Source organism: Oncorhynchus kisutch, linkage group LG11 (genome assembly GCF_002021735.2).
Source record: "Oncorhynchus kisutch isolate 150728-3 linkage group LG11, Okis_V2, whole genome shotgun sequence".
NCBI classification, from domain to species: domain Eukaryota; kingdom Metazoa; phylum Chordata; class Actinopteri; order Salmoniformes; family Salmonidae; genus Oncorhynchus; species Oncorhynchus kisutch.
The window spans coordinates 68,286,956-68,311,026 of record NC_034184.2 but is presented as its reverse complement, the minus strand read 5'-3'; the positions used below and the strand labels follow the sequence as shown (position 1 = coordinate 68,311,026).

At 43.2% G+C, this 24,071-nt stretch overlaps 3 protein-coding genes across 7 annotated transcripts; 1 reads left to right on the top strand and 2 right to left on the bottom strand.

Annotated features, from left to right (window-relative positions):
- Positions 1–324: 324 nt before the first annotated feature.
- Positions 325–12,334, bottom strand: ipo4 (importin 4). The gene is made up of 29 exons (XM_020494502.2): positions 11,990–12,334; positions 11,598–11,684; positions 10,154–10,233; positions 9,972–10,013; positions 9,642–9,771; positions 9,254–9,433; positions 9,082–9,147; positions 8,844–8,945; positions 8,660–8,743; positions 8,368–8,523; positions 8,221–8,274; positions 7,914–8,023; positions 7,463–7,701; positions 6,674–6,787; positions 6,275–6,388; positions 5,987–6,110; positions 5,708–5,819; positions 5,469–5,587; positions 5,182–5,259; positions 4,865–4,922; positions 4,649–4,754; positions 4,257–4,450; positions 2,517–2,567; positions 2,291–2,416; positions 1,813–2,039; positions 1,416–1,548; positions 1,013–1,117; positions 784–853; positions 325–685 (listed from the first exon to the last, which is right to left on the bottom strand). The coding sequence occupies exons 1-29, from the start codon at positions 12,053–12,055 to the stop codon at positions 555–557; spliced, it is 3,258 nt and encodes a 1,085-aa protein (XP_020350091.1). The 5' UTR covers positions 12,056–12,334; the 3' UTR covers positions 325–554.
- A 2,486-nt stretch (positions 12,335–14,820) lies between these two features.
- Positions 14,821–17,787, top strand: nanog (nanog homeobox). The gene is made up of 4 exons (XM_020494508.2): positions 14,821–15,435; positions 15,820–16,178; positions 16,280–16,396; positions 16,803–17,787. The coding sequence occupies exons 1-4, from the start codon at positions 15,051–15,053 to the stop codon at positions 17,094–17,096; spliced, it is 1,155 nt and encodes a 384-aa protein (XP_020350097.1). The 5' UTR covers positions 14,821–15,050; the 3' UTR covers positions 17,097–17,787.
- A 565-nt stretch (positions 17,788–18,352) lies between these two features.
- tm9sf1 (transmembrane 9 superfamily member 1) lies at positions 18,353–23,770 on the bottom strand. Of its 5 annotated transcripts, none has more exons than XM_020494505.2 (10): positions 23,546–23,738; positions 23,335–23,416; positions 22,748–22,968; positions 22,296–22,427; positions 22,064–22,186; positions 21,613–21,965; positions 21,033–21,187; positions 20,208–20,393; positions 19,565–19,838; positions 18,353–19,154 (listed from the first exon to the last, which is right to left on the bottom strand). In XM_020494505.2, the coding sequence occupies exons 3-10, from the start codon at positions 22,961–22,963 to the stop codon at positions 18,761–18,763; spliced, it is 1,833 nt and encodes a 610-aa protein (XP_020350094.1). In that variant the 5' UTR covers positions 22,964–22,968; positions 23,335–23,416; positions 23,546–23,738; the 3' UTR covers positions 18,353–18,760. The 5 variants fall into 5 exon arrangements, with proteins under 5 accessions (XP_020350094.1, XP_020350096.1, XP_020350092.1 ...); XM_020494507.2 differs by having other exon boundaries at positions 23,340–23,416; XM_020494503.2 differs by having other exon boundaries at positions 23,335–23,770.
- Between the last annotated feature and the right edge of the window lie 301 nt (positions 23,771–24,071).

Below are 24,071 nucleotides of genomic sequence, written 5' to 3'. Positions count from 1 at the left end.
GGCCGATTTGCCCCGATTCACAAAACCACCTTACTAAGCACGATGGGGAGCTCTCTGAATAAGGGACAGCTGAGGGAGAAACAATGGAACCCGGAAAGGGGGGGATCGTACGATGAGTGAGGGGAAAGGCAAAGAACACTGCATGACACTGACAAGTCTGCAAAAAAGGCATTTATCATGAGTTCAGTTCATTGCTTCATACTCAATACTAGCCCAGCCAGAAGTTAATCCAATTTGTGGCAAAAGGGGGACAGCAGCAAATAGATAAGAGGCTCTCAGGTACAACAAGGGTAACAAGTGACAACAAAAAAAACAGGTGACGCACACAAAATGAAATCATTAAAATAATAAAAACAGGCAATATAAATAAAAAAGTTAATACTGGGTACAACCTCTGAAAAATTATAATACTACCAATAGTAGAATGGTTCAAGTGCCAGAGTTTAGCAAATTTGAATGACCCAACTACTGTCCCATTTTTCATCTAGTAAAAAATAAAAAATACATTTCACTGGCTTTCACTGGAGAATGAAATAGTTGCTTGGTGTGGTGTGTTATGATTGACTGACGGCCGCAGTCAGCTTCATCTTTTGCTCGGCAGGAAGTGACCTCACGGCACCCTCAAATTTCTGGGAGTGGCGCTGAGCGACGTCTCGGAGCAGCATGACCAGGGTGTTCTGGGTTTCTGGATGACCAACATTGTCATAACGTTTTATATCTACATACGACAACTTAGGTATACGAAGAAGAAAGGAAACCTGTCACGATTTAAAGTTCTCTTACCTGGATCAAGGTCCTTCGTTCCCAGGACGTGGCTGGAAGCAGATACTATTGGCTTAATTTGACTCACCACCTAAGGAGACAACACTTATTACTAGCGACCATTGTGGAATTACACATTGAGTTCAATTCTAGATCTGTGCGTATTTCCATGGAAACGGACAATAAAGTATCATATGATGTGATCAGTTTAAGAAAGCCAAACAGGCTAAATAAATGAGTGGGAACATACCATTGCAGGGTTCTGTGAGTAGAGCATGGCCAGGCAGCTGTACACAGTCTTATTCTCCTCCATGTCCTCCTTCAGAGGGAGGCAGGCCAGGAGGGCAGGGAACACCTAGGACAGAGAGATAAGAGTTATCCATGTCGGCATCACTGAGGACACTCAACTTGTGTGGCGGTATACGTCAATAAGCCTGTGGCAAACTCACATTGTAAATCTAATATACAGCATTTGGGACATTGAAGAATTGGAGACAAGGCCATAGACACAGGTCACAGATATTCTCAGAGCAACTCAAAGTTCCATCAGAGCAACTCAAAAGTTCCACACAAATCTTCCAGAGTCATTACAAACACCTTGTGTTAGGCATTGGCCCGGCATAAAATCCCATGCATGAAAATGCAGACAGTACCTGTTCCAGAGGGACACCCTCCATGTGGCTCATGATCATCCTGCAGAGTGCAGCGCACAGATTGTCAATCACCCTCCTGTCCTGTTCTTTGGACAGCAGGTTGGAGAAGAGGGACAGCATCATGGGGTAGTCTCTGGGAGGGACAGGAGTTGAGGAAAACACCCATGGCTGCTGGACAGGCCAGTACTACAGTAATAGAATCTAAATCATATGGTCAGTGCTGGTCAATGTACCTAGCTACTCATGTGAACTATATCATTGAGTTAAAAGAGATTCTCTGTTACGTTTGTATACGTTTTAGCCAGTAGTTCTTAGTCGCCAAAGTACCGTAGCATATCTTTAACAATGCTCAAACACAATCACATAGAAAAACACACACACACAGAGAGAGGGATACTGAGCGACGAGTGGTCCAGCAGCCTGGGCCAGAGCTCCCAGTCCAAACACGCTGTTGTTGCGAACCTCGCTATCACTGTCTCTCACCCCGGCCACCAGCACAGGCAGCAGCCGATTGGACAGTTTACCAGCACAGGCTCTTCCCCCGGACACACTGACCAGGGATTGCAGGATCTCTCCGAGCGTGCCCACGGAGAAGGAACGGTCAGCCACCGTGCACGATGATTTCTGAGGAACAAATCCATCCTCATTCAATACACATCAAACTAAAGGTTTATCCTTCAGTATGCCTCTGTACTTAACGCAGACATATTTTACAAAATAAAAACAAATTTAGTTTAATTTTTCTTTTTGAATTCCAACAGAAAATGAATTAGGAATTAGGTCTATTAATTTCTATATTGATAGATTGTCAACTGGAGTAAATGACTTGGGTTATTTGAACCCAATGCTAACGGTCTAGTGATAGGTCGACTCACAGCCTTGTTCATGATGAGGGGCAGCAGCTCGTTGAGATGGGGCTGGAAGGTGTCCGCTGGTACGGCGGAGGCCAGCAGAGGAATCCCCTCACCTGCAAACTCCTGGAGCATGGCATCATACTCCGCCTAGAACACACAACATGGTCATATCATTTGCACCATACACTTGGAAGTACATCCGATCCTGCCAGTGCTGGAGTGTGACGAAAAAGAGAGGAAACCCCACCTGCTGTTCGTCATCATCTGCCTCATCTCCTCCTCCGTCCTGACAGACAGTCTGTAGACACACGGTAAGGGGAGGGTCAAAGGATTATCACATTCTTCTCCTATTATGCTACGATGCCCTTTCACCCCTTACATTTGTGGGAATTGGCCTATATGGATAGAGCCAAATTGAAACGTTTTAACAGAAGAACTGTAAAAAGCATATGCATGACCGTGGTAGCAATTCAAAGAGAACACTTGGTCTAACAAATTATGGGGAAATGATCATAACAAAAAGTGAGGACACAACAGTTCACCTGACAAGCCAATGTAAACATGACACGTTTGATTTTATGTGCATTTTACATTTACTGTACTTTTCACAGCATTTGTCAATAACAAAGTCTAAAAATACTCCTGATTACATTCAGTAACATAAGAATATTCATTGACATTTTGGAGTAGGTGCAAGATAAGAAAAAAAACTATTCCCAGGGTTTGAATGAGAGGTCTAACTGGTGTCTCCAACTGTGCACAGTTCATTAGTCAGTTCAAAGCACTTATGACTTTAAAATTATTTTGGCTAGTAAAAAATCTTAGTGGCTGGTAGATTTTTAAATAGTACATTTTAGCAATGCAATCCAAAAACATTTCATTATAAATCGCTATCTGGGTCAGGTTGGCATCATTTTAAAGATTATTCTATTGTCAACATGACAAGCTAAGTTATACAACGTGATCTTACAGTGTTAGGCTTACAAAAGGCACTTCAGACAAACAGATCGGACTCATGAGTGCATTCAAGTGCATGTTCCGCTGCAAATGTTCTTCACAATACGACAAACATAGGCTCATCGTGTTCAGGACAACCCAGTCTATAACGCATGTCATCCTTGTAACTGTGGATCAAACATAGGCTCATCGTGTTCAGGACAACCCAGTCTATAACGTATGTCATCCTTGTAACTGTGGATCAAACATAGCCATCGTGTTCAGGACAACCCAGTCTATAACGCATGTCATCCTTGTAACTGTGGATCAAACATAGGCTCATCGTGTTCAGGACAACCCAGTCTATAACGCATGTCATCCTTGTAACTGTGGATCAAACATAGGCTCATCGTGTTCAGGACAACCCAGTCTATAACGCATGTTATCCTTGTAACTGTGGATCAAACATAGCCATCGTGTTCATGACAACCCAGTCTATAACGCATGTCATCCTTGTAACTGTGGATCAAACATAGCCATCGTGTTCAGGACAACCCAGTCTATAACGCATGTCATCCTTGTAACTGTGGATCAAACATAGCCATTGTAAATATTGATCATGTAAATTCAATTTTCAAATATGGAAATATGACCTGCACATTTGGACTCATAGGTGTATGGTTTGCTTGTATGACATCGAAGCGATATTTATTATAATCCTCAACATTTCATTTGTCAGAACACAGACTCATCTCAATTTACAGCATTTCCCTCACTCAGACAACAAATGTGCAAAAGTATCCCAATTAGCAGAAGGGATGGGGTATCTTGTCGCATGCAGTGCTGACGTCATGTATAGCAGGTTACTGTATAGCCACTGGATTCCAATTTAGGCGCTGATCAATGACAAAATGGGGCATTTTCAACCCGTATATGGGATGACTGGGGCTGTGAGTGGAAAGAACTACGTCCACACAAACACATATCCTAATATCAGATATCCTAAATTAATAAATGGGGGAAATCCTGTCTTTGGTTTGTGTCAGCTCACCCTCTTCTTGAGCACATCTCGGATGGCCTGACTGATCTCCTGCAGGCGCCCGGGGCTCTGCAGTGCTTCCCCCTGGCAGGCCTTCAGCACGGCGTTCATGGCCTCCAGCACACCCATCACCACCTGGCGCTCACGCTCACCGCGCACCGCCTCCAAGAAGCTGGGAAGCACCACCCCCAGCAGCTTCTGCATGGCTGAGGGACGGATGGAAGGAAGCTTAATTATTATTATTTTTTTTAGACAAGCCTGACTAATTCCCAGAATGAATGTCTTAACTATTGTCTCATTTGATACATTTAATAATTCTCTTTGAAAAACTCTATAATAGCACCACATAAGATGCCTCAGAAATTCAAAGAGCCAAAGCTCTGATGAGGTAGAGGTTGAGTTACCCTGGTGGTTGGCCTCGGTGGGATTCTCCTGCCACACTTTATGTTGAGCTCGGCAGAACTGGCCCATGGCCCCGAAGGCAGCCCTGCGTACGTCCTCGTGGGGGAACTGTGGGGAGGACGGAACGCATGGTCAGAGAGAGTCAACGCTGACCAACATACAAACTACCCATGACACAAAGGGAGAAGAGGATGGATGAGCTGTGCTACAGTACTTACATCACGCAGCTCATAGACCTGCTGAAAGCTGGACTCCAGGAAGGGCTGGAAGGCGGCACTGAAGGGGTGAAAAGGATAAGGAGACATTAGGGACAACACATTTCCCTTTGCATACTGGAAGACAGTGGAAGTTTAATGAGGAAAAGTTGCTGCGCAGTGAGATGATTGTATCGACAGATTTACAAGGACTCTAGGCACAGAGGGGTCAACCGGAGTAGTGGCTAGCTGCAGATACCATGCAACGCAGAATGAACATAGAACCCAGATGGTTTGTGACATGCAACACTCAAAATAACTCTTTGCTCTTGAGTCTTTACCCGGTGTTGAAGGCAATCTCTCCCAGAGCATCACAGGTGTCCTCCTTCTCGTCAATGTAGGCGTTTTCCACACTGAACCTGGGGAATGGAGAAAGCACAGAGATTAAAATGGAGAAGGACATCTACTTCTTTAGGCACAAGCCTGACAAACAAAATGGCTTCCATTCGTTTCAATTGACTAGTTTTATGTCAGCTGCTTTGAAGGTTTCATTGTGTCTTTACTCCTGCCCCACAAAAAAAACACATCAAAGGTCATAAAATGAAAGATAATCAGATGAGAAACGTACCCGGCTGTGTCTGGGTCCACGGTGTCGGCCCCCTCGTCATCCAAAATGGCATCTCCCTCGGCATCATCATCATCGTCGTCGTCCAGCAGGACAAAAGTCTTGTCCTCCTCAAGGTGAGCCTAAGGATGAAAATGATTTTTAAAAACTGTGTAAACTATATTTTTAGCAATTTCTCTATGGTGTAAGAGAATAGAATAGAGTGTGAATAGGAGTTATAGCACAGTGTCTGTCAGACTGACCGTGACTCCCTCTGTGGACTTGAGGGACAACAGCATGATGGTGGTGATAGCTGTGAGGTGGGGGCTCAGACAGTCTGGACTCACTGTGGACACAGCCGAGAACAGGCTGTACCTGTACACAGAAAGAGACAGAGAAGGATCGAGGGGGGAGGAGAAGCACATGGGTTCAATACAAAGTCATCAGAAAGTCAGAAAACAGTCATGCACTCTGAACGCCAAACCCAACAGGCTGGCAGGACTTCTATTAGAGTGGGAGCATCTCAGACACACACTACATACGTGCAGCGCCGCAGGTCGGGGTCGTCAATGGCGTTGGTGAGGTTGAGTCCCAGCTGAACACACTCTGCAGCCAGGGGGCTGAACACATCCTTGCCTATGGTGCGGGCCAGCACTGACAGAGTATCTGACAGAACAAAGGAAACCCCATTCGTCATCTAGACGTGACTCGGGTTAAAAGAATATCTATGACGCAAGACAGATCAGCTCTAATCTGTCAATAGCATGGACTACAAGTGTCTGCTGGATGACCACATCAAACTGACTAAGGCTTAGAGATAGTTAGCCTACCTAGAGCTTGTGTTTGCAGAGCCCTCATCTCATCCCTTGTGTCAGTGAGGAAGCCCTTCAGGCTCTCAATAACAGGTGGGAAGTAAGGAACTAACTTCTCTTTGGCTGCATTGGCTGAAAGGAAGAGAAGGGATGAAAGGTTAATACAGTTACAGTGATACACATTCCAGTCTTTTAAAATGTCTAAAATAGACACTTGATGCATCTCAATAGTCTCAAGTGTCCTCCTCTCCTTGTGTCCTTTCCATCTGCCCTGAAAGATGTTTTCAAAGCAACTGGGACTACTTTTGACTTTAGCAGTCCTTTCAGATAAATGTGGATGAAGGAAGATTCTAAATTATTGAGCTGTAACATGCGCTATTGAAAGGCTCAATCCTAAATGGACTTTTGCAGTGTTACCTATAGCTCCTATGGCACTGACAGCCAGCTCTTTTAGCTTCAGGTTCTCTGCATTGCTGAGGGCAGACAACATGGTCTCCATCAGGGTGGGCAGGTAGGGCTCAATCTCCGAACCTGATAGAGGATGGAACAGTTTATGAAAACATCAGAACAGAGGGGGTTCAAAATATTATTTCCCCCAAATGACATGTTCAAATGTTGCATTATCAGTACCTTAAAAGTAGTCTAGGGGCGAGACTAGAGAGCCAGAGGCTCAACATTTGTTTACAACAGCTTAGCATTTTGGCATCCTCCAATTAGTATAGAATAGAACCAAACATACTTGGGTTGAATATTGGAATGCATTTGGAAATACACTTCCATGTATTTGAAAAAACCTAAATATACACAGGAATTTGAAAAGAGTGTTTGAAATACGTATTAGCAAGACAGTTGCTAATAATAGCAAGACAGTTGCTAATAATAGCAAGACAGTTGCTAATAATAGCAAGACAGTTGCTAATAATAGCAAGACAGTTGCTAATAATAGCAAGACAGTTGCTAATAATAGCAAGACAGTTGCTAATAATAGCAAGACAGTTGCTAATAATAGCAAGACAGTTGCTAATAATAGCAAGACAGTTGCTAATAATAGCAAGACAGTTGCTAATAATAGCAAGACAGTTGCTAATAATAGCAAGACAGTTGCTAATAATAGCAAGACAGTTGCTAATAATAGCAAGACAGTTGCTAATAATAGCAAGACAGTTGCGTATGGATCAGGATAAAGGTGAATGGGAGGATCCTCACCCAGGTTTTCCATGAAGTTCTCCAGGGCGTAGAAGGCCTTGGTGATGTGTCCGATCTTGGCCTGGTTCAAAGCCGACATGTAGCCCAGCAAAAGTGGCATCAGCTCGGCACAGTACTTACTGACCTCGGGCTGCAGGTGCTCTGAGAACTGTCCCAGGGCAAAGAGGCCGGCGCTGCGAACTACCTGGTTATTGTCTGACAGACTCTGGCACACCGTCTGCAGCATGGAGGACAGCAACCTGACACACAGAGGAACAGACAGACAGTGGGATTAGCAGGAAAAAGACAATAGTTCCATTTGAATGAGAGAAAATAAGACAGAAAAACATTGCTCTGGATTATTTCAGATCCAAAACACACTAAAGGACTGGATATTGACAAATGTAACAAATTAAATCAACTGTTTTTTGGACAGGGAGCCACTGAATAAGAGAAAGCAGCATCGACTCACTTGGTCCGTATGTGGTCGGCACAGCCCTCAGCCAGCACTGCCATACACATCAAGCCTGCCTTCCTCTCATAGGGGTTCTCACTGGCCAGGCACACCTGGGTCAGGGGCATCTGATGGACATGCCATGGGTCAGACATGCATACATAATAAAACTATTTGTACAACTCAGTATGACTGCAAGTTATAAACAATGCAGCTACTAATACAATGATGGCTACATACTGCTGCAGCACAGAGATATCATGAAGTTTCTGACTGAAAGGCTAATTATAGCATTCATATAAAGCAAGTGAGTGTGTTTACTAACCAGCTGCTGGAATAGTTTCTCAGGGGGCATGTGAAGAGCCATGGTGTCAATAACCTGCAGTCGAAAAGAGATTATATTTTAGGCACAAAAAATATATATACACCCCTTCTGTTCTTTGTATGTGGTTATTTCTTAAGGGAAGTTGACCTGAGCAGCAAAGTGTTTAGGACTCTCGTTGTCGGTGTCGCCCTCGTCGCCATTCTCCTCATCCTCTGGGTCCTCCTCCCCAGGTGGGGGCGCTGCACTCAGCACAGGGAACACTGTCTGCAGGATGGGATTCAGCAGCTTCTGCTTTAGCACCGTCTGTAGGAGGCAGAGAGCACATAATACATCACTGACAAGCTACACATATTTTAACTGACAAAAAGGATAAAAAGGCACGGTGCTCGGGGTGCATCTCCATAGTCTAAAGCATCCATTTATAACTGGGTGACTTTACCTTGCTCTTGAGTCGGATGAGAAAAGCGATGCAGGAAAGAGCCTTTACACGCAGGGAGTCAGTCAGGGTGGTGTCTGCACTGACCTGAGACGAACATACACACATTTCACTGTCAACAAGATAACCCATCACAATGTAAGCAAAAAGTCATTACAAATATAATTAGAAGAAGCTCTGTTCTCACCTCCAAGCAGAAATGGACAATTTCAGCAATGTGTGGCACAATGATGGACACCTCACTCTCCATCAGCTCATCAAACACCTCCATGGCATCACTGGCCTGACCCTGGTCAGAAACATTCCAATCAAGGGACAATAGTGTTTGAAGCTCCATTTAATAGTAATCCCAGAAGACTTATGCAATCATCAGTGCAATACAGCAGTGGTGCTAGTGGGGGCTGACATATTGAACGACACCCTACTTGGTCTGCCTTGATTAGGTGTTTGAGCGCAATGATCAGTCTTGGGATGAGGGCGCGCATGAGGTTCTGAAAGACACAGGACATTTCATTTCAGCACAGCAATGAAGGATGATGTTAGACTACATTTCTGTTCACGCCAAAAAGGCATAAAATAGATTGATTCTGGCCTCACCATCTCCTCTGTGCCAGTGTAGGCAGTCATAGCAGTGAGGGTGAGGATGCAGTAGTACATAGCTGTGGGGTTGTCCAGGTCTTGCAGCACGGTGCCAAACAGCTGCAGCAGTTGGCGGTAATGGGGCTTGAAGGGCTCTGGGTTAGACTCCACCACTTTGCTGAGCAAGAGTAGACCCACCTGAGAGAGACAGGGGTATTTTAGTGATTGGCTGAGGGTACCTAAGATACATAGAATGTATTCAAAATATTTTGATCTATGCATATTCTGACCAATCAGTGAGCAACCATCAAGAGCTCAAATCAAAGCCACATACTGCAAAACCTCTCTTTGTTCATGTACAACAAATACATCACTGCGTTTTAGTTCTGTCTATAGAAGCTGATACCTGTCTGTCCGTTGGGTTGTTGCTCTTGGTGGACTGGTTGAGGAGTGTGAATAGAGCAGGCCAGCGGTCTGGAGTCTCGTGTTTGACCATCACTGCACTGAGCTGTGAGAGGGAGTGGCGCACTGTGTGTCTGGAAACAGAGGAGGGTTATTGTCAAGTTCAGATTGAACAAGTTTAATTGGTGTGTTGGATGGGTTAGTGGTTATGGTCAGATAGGTTGTAGCTATAAATCTGTATTATAAACCATTGATATTCTAGTAGGATATGCCTAGTTTTCCACCTCAAAAGCTATGTGACTGTTTTTATGTAAAGGATTAAAAAGATACTTACTCTGTCTCCTGCTGAAAAGCTTGTAGTACCACTGCTTTCAGACTAAGAAGCAAGAAAAAAATAAGAAAAAAATACAATGGCAACATATACCAAATAAAGCTCAGTGGGAATTCATTCATCAGTCCAATACAAAAGACTTAGATATGGCTGATTGTGGGGGAATTAGACAAAGGGCAGCCAACCTCTCTCTGTGATCAAGGCTAATCTTCTTCCAATGCTTCTTTACTCTCATCCGCAACATCACTGCAGCTGACTGGCGGATCTGAAGGGAGGGTAGAAAAACAATGAATGCACTGATGAGAGCCGGCGATAAGCCGTACAAATAGAACACATACAACCGAGTAGGGCATGCAAACCCCTGGTTACACATACCTTCAGAAAGTATTCACAACCCTAGACTTTTTCCACATTTTGTTGTGTTAGAGCATTCATTTAAAATGTATCAAATTTAAATTAAAAAAACATCACTGGCCTACACACAATACCCCATAATGTCAAAGTAGAATACGTTTTTACATTTTTACAAATTATTTCAAAAAGAAAATAATTATTCAACCCCTTTGTTTATGGCAAACCTAAATAGGTTCAGTAGTAAAAATGTGCTTAACAAGTCACATAATAAGTTGCATGGACTCACTGTGTGCAATGACTACCTTATCTCTGTACCCTACACATACAATTTTACACAGATTCAACCACACAGATCGGGGAGATTTTCCAATGCTTCGCAAAGAAGGTCACCTATTGAGCATGGTGAAGTTGTGAATCACACTTTAGAGTTATTAATTACACTTACAACCAGTCACTACAAAGACACAGGCGTCATTCCTAGCTCAGTTGCCGGAGAGGAAGGAACCCGCTCAGATTTTTCACCATGAAGCAAATGGTGACATTAAAACAGTTTGAGTTTAATGACTGTGATAGTAGATAACTTAGGATGGGTCAACAACATTGCAGTTACTCCACAATACTAACCTAATTGACAGAGTGAAAAGGAAGCCTCTACATAATAAAATAACCCAAAATATGCATCCCGTTTTCAACAAGGCACTAAAGTAATATATACAAATAAAATAACTTTTACAAAGTGTTATGTTTGGGGCAAATCGAAAGAGTACCTCATCCCACACTAAAATTTAACACATTGATACCACTCTCCATATTTTCAAGCATAGTGGTGGATCTGAAAATGGTTGTCTAGCAATGATCAACAACCAAGAGCTTCAATCATTTTTTAAAGAATAATGGGCAAATGTTACACACTCCAGGTGTGGAAAGCTCTTAGAGACTTGTGCAGAAAGAGATTCACAGCTGTAATCGCTGACAAATGTGCTTCTACAAAGTATTGACTCAGGGGTGTGAATACCTATATAAATTAGATATTTCTGTATTTGATTTTCAATGCATTGGCTAACATTTATTTGTTTAAATTAACTTTGTCATTATTGGTTATTGTGTGTAGATTGGTGAAAAAAAATGTATTCACAAAATCTATTATGTTTTGAATTCAGGCTTTAACAACAAAATGCTAAATAAGTCAAGGGGTATGAATACTTTCTCAAGGCACTGTATCTAGCACACTGATGATAGGCGTTTGTCTAACTAATATGTAACCTAGTTACAAACCTGTGGGTTCTGGGACCCAGTCATGACAGCACACAACGCTGGGATTATGGCTGGGTCTTTAAAAGCCAGCTTCAACTGGGCGGTGGCCTGTAGGGGGGAGAAAAATATGTTGGATATGGTACAAACTGACTGGAATAAAGAAAGCTAGCCAGGCAGGCAGCTTAAACGTTAGCGAACTGTCAAATGTATGAAGTGACTAAGATTGCGTTTGAATACAGTCAGTTAGCCACACTGGTTCGTGACGTGACATAATTTGGCTAGCAACAGGTGTCCATTTTGATTAACAGTTAGCTTAGTTAGTTAGTTAGCTAGCTAAAGTTAGTTACCGGTGCTTGTTATCAAAGCATGTCAGGGTAAATCCCACATTTATAGGTTCAGTAAGGAATCATTACCTGCTGAATAATCGCATTGTCAGGCTGCGTAAGTTGTAAGAGAATCTGTTCTAGTTCCCCAGACATCTTGGCTCTTCCGAAAATCTGTGTTTCTGATGGTAACGTTATTCAAAATGATGTGCTAAAAGTTGGCCCTTAACAGGGCTAACAGTGAACTAATGTGATAATTTCTCTAGCTAGTTAGCAACCTTGCTAACTAGCGCATCAAAATATTTATGGTTATTTTTTTTACACCGGTTTAGTAAACCCAAATCGGCGGCGGTTGAGATTTGAGTGTCGCTCCCAGTCTGGTTAGTTCCAGCAAGTCACCACGCGGGACAGAACCATAGACATTAAAACCAGGGACAGAACCCTAGGAGTTCCACGTGAACCGCGTTGTTAAAGGGACCACATTGAAATACACAAACACACCCTGCACAAATGTACAGCGCCTGCTTTTGGACGGAGGGTAAACCATGATCAGTTATTGTTAGTGAGCGAACAGCACAAACTACTATTTGCATGACTAATTCTGAACGTTTTGAAGTTGCAAAAACGTTGTTGTAGTTGAAAATGACTCAATTGACATGCATCGTAGTATAGGTGACAATTAGCATTTTCTTTATGCAACAAAAGCGGGAGTACCTCGTCGCACCCTGTGACACTAAAGACATCGATTAACGAAAAAACAACTTGCCTGACTGATCTTCCTGTTCCTATCTTTTGTTTTCACAGCCATCAAGGTGGACAACTCATTTTCTTATTAAAAATGTAAAATGTTCTGTCATCACAAATTCTAATGTAAAGGTTTATCTAGAATACTATTTGGTGCCACAGTCTAAACATAATTATGATGTAGACCTTAATTCAAAGAACACTTACTTATAAACTACTATACTTATAAAACGTTAAATACTGTACTATAATACGTATTTATCCCTTCATTGATTGATGAGGTAAAACAAAATATATATTTTTTTACAAACGAATAAAGAACTGTCCACGAATATAGTCTACACACTCACGTATGCCATAATATATATATATATAAACTTAGCCTTTATTTAACAACCAATTCTTATTTACAATGACGGCCTACACTGGCCAAACCCGGACGACTCTTGGGCAATTGCGCGCGCCATATGGGACACCCAATCACGGCCGGTGATACAGCCTGGAATTGAACCAGGGTGTTTGTGTCTGACCGCTGCGCCACTCAGGAGCCCCTACATACACGTGTCCAAGTATGTACATTTTTCTGTGCATCTACAAAAGATACAAAATGCATTTAGTGTACAAATAGGCCTAGCATTTAGAATTAAATCGCATTTAGGATACTGTCTTAGCTACAGTATCCTAAATGCGATTTTATTATAAATGCTAGCCCCCCCCCCCCCCCCCCCCCCCCCAGGTAAAGCTCAGTAGCTATGTTAATAGTCCCATAGGCACAACATTATCACATATTTTCACCACTAACTGTGTAATTTAAATGTCAATGCAGCCAAGGAGGTGGACAACAAACAAGCATTTGAATGGTAATACTTGAGACAGTTTGTGAAAGTATTGCTACCAGGGTTGACCATACACGGCATTTACATGTCCAGCCATTGGTCACAAATTGTATGTGAGGAGGGTAAAAGCTCAAGTACAAAGTAATCAGTGATCACCTTTGTATTTGAGGAACTGCATAATCAACAACATGCCGTGAGAGACATGTAGATGGGGGTTTCAATTTGCACTTTTAAACCAAACAACAAAGACACATTACAATCCCTTTTGATTAAATCATGGAGTGATAATCACATCTAAACATGATGTGTTGCCCCCTGACAGTTATCTGTCTGGACAAAAACATAGGGAGTGTAAAGTAAAATAATAGTCTTTAGGCTATTTACTACATTCTTGTCCATTGCAATTTTGGAATTTAATTCCATTTCTGGAGGTTAAATTAATGCACATATTTCTACCACTCACAGCCATTTAGGCCACCATAGCTAAACACATTTTTGTAGGTAAAAGGAATCGATATATTTATACCACTCACAGCCACCACCAACGTTAAAAAATGTTTTGTCTCTCTCTACAATTCAAGAATTATGCAATACTTGGTTAGACAACTGTTAACTTGGTTGAAAAACTGTTCAAATTAGTACTCCCCCAAGGGTACCTGAACAACAATGGGACATATCTGAAGAGACATTTTATGGCAGAGATGTGAGGAAATTAACATTCTGATCCAAGGAGAGATAAACATGTTTGACATGTGTAATAAATTAGGCCTAGATAGAAGTGATAGGCTATGCCACTATGTTTGATAAATATGTCAATTATAGTGATAATCCACTGGGCACAGACATTAATTCAACATATATTCCATGTTGGTTAAATGTAATTTCATTGAAATGAAGTGAAAACAATGTGGATTCAACCAGTGTGTGCCCAGTGGTTCAATTCAAGAGTTGACAATAAAAATGTCTTAAAATATGAGATAAGCAGGCTGAGTACAACACCCTAACCATTAAACGTCATTACTACATTTAATCAAATAAAGTATTTTCAAGGTGAAGAAAAGATCAAACGTATTAATCAAATATGGGAACTCACAGTGGCACTGGCAATGATATTATAAATGACTAGCTATTAAGTGTGCACTCTGCAAATAGCTAGTTCAATCTTTTAAAATATAAATGGTGATCGTTTTATGGATATCCAATAAAGAGGAATAAATTGCACCAAAATAAATCAACCATTCATTAAATTGTTTCTGTCAAATACTTTTTAGCATATTTCTGTCGAAACTATTTTGCTTGTACAAATTACTATTTAGTTCAAAATGTGTGTATAATGGAAATAATGAATGGACCCTTCCAGGGGTGCGGCCTCACTGCCAAGATACCTGAATGGAAGACTGATTGGCTGCGACCTTGATCCACACCCACACCATTCACCTATAAACAGCACACCAAGGGGTTTTTGAACTTCTGGAAGGGTGGTTTCGGAGTTTTCCATCTTTAGGAAACTGCGTGGTAATTTGTTTGGACGGTTTCTTGTTCACGTAGGCCTATTAACCTTAGTGAAAAATATGGCAGACTGGAAGGTACCAGTGAGCTTCAACCCATCCTACCACGCTTTTACCTATGGTCTCGTGTACCAACCAGGGGCTGAGCAAAACCATCCTAACTTCTCCAGCTGGACAGAGGCCACATACAACTCTGGGGTCAGCGCCAGCTACTACTCGCAAGCGCAGCCACAGCATCAATCACCATCCTGGAGTCCCGAACTAAACAATGCTGGCACGAGCAATGGCCAATACCCGGGTTCTGTGGTATGTCTTGGTGACCCTCACAGCCATACCCAGAGTGGCCGCCTCTTCATTTCCAACAACCGGGCTCCGCATGATCCGCAAACGGAGACCGAGCGGCTAAGTAGCGACACCCAGAGCGACTCAGAGACCCACACCTCACCAGGTAAATAACTACCCACAGTACTGCTACAAGTATGTAGCTAACATTAGCTTGTTCTTGTTTTGTGCTAGGTAATCGCCGAGTAAGTCTCTATCCGTGTAAATGGGTCCTACTGTACTCTAGGTTACTAGTTTTCTGTAACGGACGGTATCGCAGACATGGTGGTATTTATTGCACTGTGTTTGATGGGTCTCGGGCTAAAGTGACGATCTCCCTCTCAAACTAAGCCCATGTGTGTTTGTATATCCAACGCCATCTTACTGGTTATTTGTTATGAACCGCTAAAAGTGCCCACTGGCGCAAGGGTTTACTCTTGGTCAGATTGCGTGGACAATCCAAACTGACTTAACATGCCAGTAAGTATACATTTCTAATTTCCTCACTCAGAGTCTTTGAGTTCAGTGAACGACCGAGAGGAGTACAATCCGCAAGCCAACCATACCACCTGGGTGAGAAATGAGTTGGAGACAGCCAGTGGAAGCCCAAATGCTCATTGTTATGTCTCCAGTTCGCATCCAGAGGAGTTTCGAAGTCCACACGTTATGGGGAGTGAGGACTGCACCCTGCAGTCATTGCCCCCTTCTTCCCCAGAGAAAGTGGACAAGAATATCCCTAAACAAAAAGCTAGAACTGCTTTCTCAACAGGCCAAATGGATGCCCTTACTCATAGGTTTAACATGCAGAAGTACCTCACCCCTGCTGAGATGAAGACCCTGGCTAGACTGACTGGGCTTACTTACAAACAGGTGTGTTAAGGCTACTTACTGTGTTAAGAACAATCTGCACTTCACAAATGTATCAAATCATAGCTGGTATTTGTTTCTGTTGCCAAATGTTTTTTTCCCAGGTAAAAACATGGTTCCAGAATCGCAGGATGAAACTGAAGAGGCACCAGAAAGACGACAGCTGGGCATCACCTGGCTACCCCAACCCTGGCTACCCCAACATGCCACAGCGCCCCCAGGTGAAAATAATTGTAGTGCTGTAACTTAATGTAGCAGGTGAATAAAGATGCATGAGCAGTGTCCCCACATCTGTTTTTCAGGGTAAACAGGAGTTGGGGTGAAACACAAACATCCACTTTCTGCCAACCCTGCAGAGTGCTCTGTAACCCTGTCCAATAGACATTTTCCTTACCCAATTAAGGCATTTGACTTGTTTTTTGCAATACTACATTTATTGTATATATTGCGCAACCAGCTGTCTAGCTTGTACATCCTGTTGGTCAGTAACCGTGGCAACAGGCTTAGTGGCTCATCCACAATGGAGACCTGTCCCTAGTCTGGACAATGTCTTAAAGGCAGGACGATACATCGCTACGCACAGCTGTGCTTTTGACTTTTATTGATATTAATCACTATTTGTTGTAGTTTCAGGGCAAACCCCAAGCACAGATCCAGGACCACACCATTGCTCAACAGTTTCGAGAGACCATGTTAAGGAGGAGTCCTCAACATAACCTGCCTTACTATGCTGTTGGGTATCCTCAGCTATCCTCTCCTCCCCAGCCCCCTGCAAGGCCCCTGGGCATCTGGCCCCTGCCCCCAGCTGTGACCCACCATGAGTACCCCAATGGCTACAGCACGGTCAGTGCAAACCACTATACTAGCATCAACAGTGATGACTGGAAAGTCATGAGCCCCATGCACAAGTCTAGCCAATAATCAAGAGGTAAAATGTTAGTGGTCATGGTGGTAAATTTACTGGATTGTCAACCTATTGCATTTGTTTTGAATGATTATTACAATTAAGCTTAGACAGGAAATTCTCATTTGGTGGCGAGGTGTTGGCTTATCTTATCAATCTGTTTTAACCATTCGCCGGCCCCATGTGAAAATTGTATCCCCTCATATTCTTTAAAATAATTTGAAGTTTGATGTTTTATACCTTCCAAAGTTCTTATCTGTATATAATATCGTTGCGGTTTTGACATTCTGCTTTTTGATACTACTATGACGAAGCTTTGCTGTGTCTATGCTGGAAGTGGCACGCTTTTATTCCCTTACTTGCCTATTTGACGTGATCTGTGCAAGGCACTACTAGATGTTACACGTTCCTACTGAATGTTTGTTGGTCCATGCCGCACCAGATTTGTATCCTATTGGATGCTCTTACATTACTGCCATGTTTTATGACCTCGTTGTACAGTGTGGTGATGCCCCCCCCCCCATGTCAGGGTTTTGTTTAAGCCCAAAATGGGGAAAATGCATTGACGTGTACAATAAGTGTTGTCTTGGCTGATTTCAAATACTACCTCCCAGTTTCAATGTTTACACTTTGTGCCTACAGGACAAGGCCAATGTCTTCAAGTGTTATTGTGTTGTGTTTTTTTTAAATAAATGTTGTATCAACCTATTATAAAATTGTGTGATTTACTAATCTTAGGTGATGTACTCCTGACATTTTGGGCTAATGGTTTACTGGTAGAGTTGAACTGGATTAGTGTTTTCTTTGAAGGCATAATTGTAAGCTGAACCCAGCAACTTACCTGGTGTAAATATGTACATGACTGGTTTATGGTAATGTCTGTTACCAATGTTACTCTTTCATGAGGAAAGAATGACTTGGTGCACAAATAAGCCATGTCTTAACAGGGCAAATGTTCATTCAAAACACTCAATGTAGTTTCACCTAAGCATACAATTGTAACATCAGATACAGGCTTTCCACACTTGTTTAGCTAGTCTAATCCCAAGCTCTCGTGAGCTGGAATAGCTCAGTCCCATGCGGTTTCTGTACAAGCACATTCCCTAGCCAGGGCGCTAGTCCCATATTTGGGAGACCATGCACGTTATCAATTGAATCAAACGTGGCTTTTAAACGTTGGCCATTATGAGCTGTTCTCCCCTCAGCAGCCTCTTGTGAATAAAATCTGAGTAGGCCTGGAACTGTCTTGAGCTAGCTCGGTGTGAATAGGTTGTAATAAAAAGATGTCTTTATTGAAAAGGTTGTATATTTACACCAGAACCAGTGGATGATGACTACACTTTCTTCCATCGCTTATGCAAGAGCTGATCTTTGAGGCTGATGCCCAACTGCAAGCCTGCATCACATATTGCACAACACTCATCCCACCTAACTCTGATTCCCTTATTCAACCTCCATGGCAGTCTTTCATATTTCTAGAAGGCCCCTGGGTCCCCCCCCCCCCCATATGAGGCATATATACAGACCCATTCCTATGTCCAAAAGCATCCTTCCTCACTTGTCAACCACTGACCTGTATGTGATTGGTGGGAAAAAAATATTTTCTTAACCAATCAAATCGACTAAATGAAAGGACAAAGACATTCAAACTGGGCTGTTATGTAATCGGCTGTACATTCCCTTAGTCCATCTTGAGGCTGCGGTAGATGTAGCGAATAAAGACCAGCGAGGCCCAGAAGGAGACAGTACCCAGCATGAGGGAAAAGACCAGCGCTGTGAGGAGTGAGTAACCGAAGAACTCTGCGCTCTGCACCAGGCCGCTCATACTCGAACGATTGCGGTAGTAAAAGACTGAGTAGACAAAGATGAAGAGGCCCGTGGAACCTGTGCTCAGCACACTGCGCCACCACCAGCGGTAGTCCTCGCCCGACAGCAGGAAGTAGGTGAGCGCCACCGAGATGCAGGCGCCCACCGAGAGGAGGATGGCGAACACGCAGAGGAGGATGCCGTACAGGGTGTAATGCTCGCGTCCCCACACGGTGGCAAAGATGTAGTACAGCTCCACTGAGATGGCACTGAGGGAGAGAGGTTAGGGGAATGAGTAGGCTAGACAATATACACACAATTTATGTCTGGGTGTTCAACATTCAGATTGTGTTAAGCAGCTAGCTCAAAGTAATCACAATAGATTGCCCTGACATGGAGGTAGAAAAATGAATCCTAAAACAAGACAGGAGTAGGATTACACACTAACGTTATAGATGCACTCTATTTCTGTTTTTTTCTGTGACAAATGACAGCTACTAAAAGGCACAACCACAAATGAAATGTGATCGATTGGTTTTATACACTATGAGTAATAGACTCTAGAGCGACAGCTGTTTAACTGAGACAGGGGAAAAGTGCTCACTCATGACTCAGCAACGGGACTCCATTACCAAACACAGAGAGAAGCTCTTTGTTATTTTGATATTGTTACACACACCTGAAAGGCAGGAAGCCCCCAATGGCCATGTGTACAGCCGTGTGCTTGTACCAGGGCTGTGTGGGGATCTGGCGGGCGATGTTGCGTGTGCGACAGGGGGCCTGGAAGTTGCCTGCACGGTTCTTGCCCACAATGCCCCCGATGACAGTGAGGGGGAATCCCACCAGGACCCAGGCCCCCAGCAGCAGCAGCACTGTAGAGGCAGGCAGGGCCTGGGTGGAGCCGCTCCACCAGTGGACTGAGTTCACCACACTCCAAGTCAGGAACAGGGGAGCTGTGGGATTGAGGGAGGATGGTTAGAGGAGGGAATCAAGGAAGTAGGAAGAGAGGGTGGTTAACAAGGTGAGATGGGTGGAGAAAGGGAAGGAAGGAGAGTGGAGGAAGGAAGAAAGGGAGGGGAAATAGAGAAAGTCCGGTTCAAGCAGAGATGAAGAGAAGATTTATGGTAATTGAAACTCAACAGTTCGACACACATCCTGCTAAAAAATGAACACGGTGTAAAGTTTAGATGTTCACAGAGTTTTATTGTAATTGAAACTCAACCAGAATTGTCCAAAACAAATGACACGGACAATAAATATATATATGGAATATTTACCATATATGTATGACATGATTCAAAAGACTAAATCTGTCCGCTCACCTGAGAAGAGTGAAGAGGTGAGGATAATATTCCAGACCCAGCGCTGGCCATGTATCTGTGTGTAGAAGCTACAGGAGCAGTATCCTGACACGCAGCTCGTCAACGCGTACAGCATGATGGCAGCCGAGTTGATAGCACCATGTCGATGCACATTAAACATTCCCAGCAGCGCCATGACGATGATCCCTACAGCAACCAGAGACAGAGGTCAAATGGCAGAGCTTGGGGGAAGGAGCCGGTAGTGATAACCACAGTTCTTCATTTCTACAGACTACTTTGTCACAGGCATAGTACATGTACATTAAATCACATTTTATTTGTCACATGCCCCGAATACAACCTTACCGTGAATTGCTTACTTACAAACCCTTAAACCAACAATGCAGTTCAAAATATTTACTAAATTAACTATAGTAAAAAAAAAAAAAAGTAACAAGAAAATTACATAACAATAACGAGGCTATATACAGGTGGTACAGGTACAGAGTCAATGTGCTGGGGTAGAGGTCAGTCGAGGTCATTTGTACATGTAGGTAGGTGGTCACATCCAAGTTATGCGTATGTCCATGCTGATCAGATTTCCAGTTCTTGTCACACAGACATTCAAGCCTCCTCCAATGGGGAGTAACAATGGAAAAGGAATGCAATGCATTTGATGTACGCTAGAACTAGATGTCAACCGTCACACAACCATTCACAAATGGTCAAATTCAACCCTGATCTGCTCGTAGATATTCCTGAATTGCGATTCTGTATTTTGAGGAGCAGCAATTGTAAGATTTAATTCATGTGTTCTGAGTGTTAAACCAGTGTGTTGATGGTTACCTGTGGCCAGGGTTAGAAACTGAGCCCCCACTCCCAACACAGCACACAGCAGGCTTTTATAAGGGGGGAACCTAAAGACATCTGTGTGGATGATCTTCCAGCCATTATCCCCTTGGTCCAGATCATCACAGCCGCCCTCCTCCTCAACATTGTACCTACAGGAACAACCAGAAGAGAGAAAGATCTTGAGATATGAGAATGTCATTCGCACACAATTTAGCTACCATTTCCATACACAATCCTAATAAAACATGATATATAGCCACAAATAGACCTACTCTAATTATACCCAAACTCTTACATGCCAATATCAATGTGAGCTCTCCAGTAAAACAGAACATCTTTTTTTTTTAAATGTATTTGTATTTTTACGCGATGGGACAAGGACATCCCTGCCAGCCAAACACTCCCCTAACCCAGATGACGCTGGGCCCATGGGTCTCCCGGTCGCGACCGGCTGCGACAGAGCCTGGACTCGGACCCAGAATCTCTAGTGGCAGACCGCTGAGCCACTCGGGAGGCCCCAAAACAGAACATCATTAATGTCTAAACCTCCTCACTCCGTCCCCTCATTGGTCACCTGGCAAAGTCATTCTTGAGGACCCTCATGAGGATGATGATGACGAAGCCCAGCAGCAGTACCACCAACACCAGGGAGTTGATAATAGACAGCCAGTGGATCTCTAGGGTCTTGGGGAAGAACGAGTAGTCCCTCAGCCTCTCGGCCCGCCGGGCGTGGTTCAGAGGGCTCTCGAACCAGTGCACGCTGTAGGAGAAGGACAGTGCCAGCCCGCCGCCCGTCCCCACCGCCCCATGCCCTGCGCCACCCTCCTCCAGGGGCACTGGCTTAGAGTCCTTCACGGAGACGTTGGCGAAGATCACAGAGTTTCCGTTGTACTCAATGTTGAAGTCCAGGTGTGTCCACAGCCCCACCTATATACACACACACCCACACAGACAGACACATAATGCAGGTAGACTTATATTTGGGTTTTGACATGAGGGTCTGAAAGGGAGTCCGACTAACCCACCTTATGACTATGGGGCAGGAAGCCACTCTCCTCCATGTACCCCACAAATCCCCATATGGGAATGTCATCCAGGACAAACTCAAAGTAATACAGCTCCTCTATGGCCTCTCGGAGTTGGTCCACCTACATGAAAGTAGCAATAAAGAAAAAACATCACCAACTAGGTTTAGTTACACCTTTCCATGATGCAATGTACTGTGAAGTTCTGCGTATTTTGTCCGAATGCAAATACCTCTTTCTCTGTGAGGGTTAGCTGGCAGAGTAACTTCTTCTCTGTATTCTCTCTGAATTTGATTTCATACAGGGACTCTGCCATCCGATCCCCATCAAGCACTTCTCCTAGACTAAGGGACTTGTGGTGCACCTGGGGAAAAAAAGGTTCTCAGACGTGGTATGCCAAGTCTTAATAGAATTATTATACACACACACTAGTAACATGCATCTGTAGAGCCCTACAAGCATAATTCATTTGTTATATATTTGCATATCTACTAGTGGAGGCTGCTTAGGGGAGAACAACTCAATGGCTGGAATGGAACAAATGGAATGGCATCTAACACATGGAAAATATGTTTGTTGTACTTGATACCATTCCACTTACTCCGCTCCAGCCATTACCACAAGCCTGTTCTCCCCAATTAAGGTCCCACCAACCTCCTATGATATTCACATGTATTCACTGACCTCTTTAGGCCTGCAAACAGGCAACGTGTAGTAATGATACGTTTCCTGAGGGTTATGGTAAGGACCAACTTTGTTGACATATAATGTTACAGGATCCCCTTGCTTGTAGCTCACTGTAGCCCATGTTATCTGTGGCACGAGACACAGGACCAAGATGCAATAACCTATCATCCGGCAGACTCCTTGCTGGGTAGGATGTTCAATTTCAGCCATCATGGGCCCTGTTGAAAATGAATAGATTCCAATAATTGAACAGGTCAATTGTCAAAAAGCCTATAAGCATATTCAGTGAGAGCAAACCATTGCATCATGTCGATATAACATCACTTTGCTATATCAACAACAGCCATCACCTACATAGCGACTGTCCCTGGCTACCTGTGAAACAACAACACATCGATAGTGCATTGCAAGAGTAAACTCTGCAAAGAGTCTGTACGTAGTCAGTGTTGACTGTACTATCTACGTTATTACAGTTGAATAAACATACAAAATTACTTGCTTTCATCTAAAAAAAAAGTCCTCCAGCTACACCGAGGAACTAGCTATCGTACCGTGCATCTCGCTAGCTCTAGAACATATCGTACCAAACCTGTCTGTCCGCTGGATTCCTCAGATTCCAGGCCCAAGAATACTTGCCTCCTCAGCGATGTCCAGCTAGGATTGAATCTAAATATTGATACACATTTTTAATATTCTAGTTAGTTTCAATTTTGCTTCTTCGATTATCTAGAAATATGTATCGTATTTTTAAAGACACATGAATCGGGATGAAGAAGGGGACCGTCTCCACGTCACCTTAAAAAATAAAAATAGCTAACGATGACTGACTTTTCCGGAGTGGGCGGTGTGAAGAAGCAAAAACACACCTCCACGGTACCTATCTTCAAATCTCTTATATTTTCTATCTAAATAAAATATGATCAATATAATTATTTCATTTGTGCATAGTAATTGTTGTTGTGTCTCCTCTGATTACTATTTAAATTCATGATATTTCTCTCGACCGGATTTCCCTTAATCTCACTAACCAATCAAATATGTTTATTTACTTCCTGCCAAAGACACAGGCCTTTTAATCTGTTACCGGTCAATCGATGAACGATACTCGAAGAGTCCTGGATTGTCAACCCAGTCTCTCATTAATATTGTACAAGAGCTCTAACCACCCAGTTTATAACAGACCTATACCACTGGTATGACAAAACATTTTTTGGAACTTAGTAGTGAGTGTTGCAACCAAGGACAGACGATTTTTAGGTGTTACGCGCTTCAGCACTCAGCAGTCCCATCCTGTGAGTTTGTGTGGCTTACCACAGTTGAC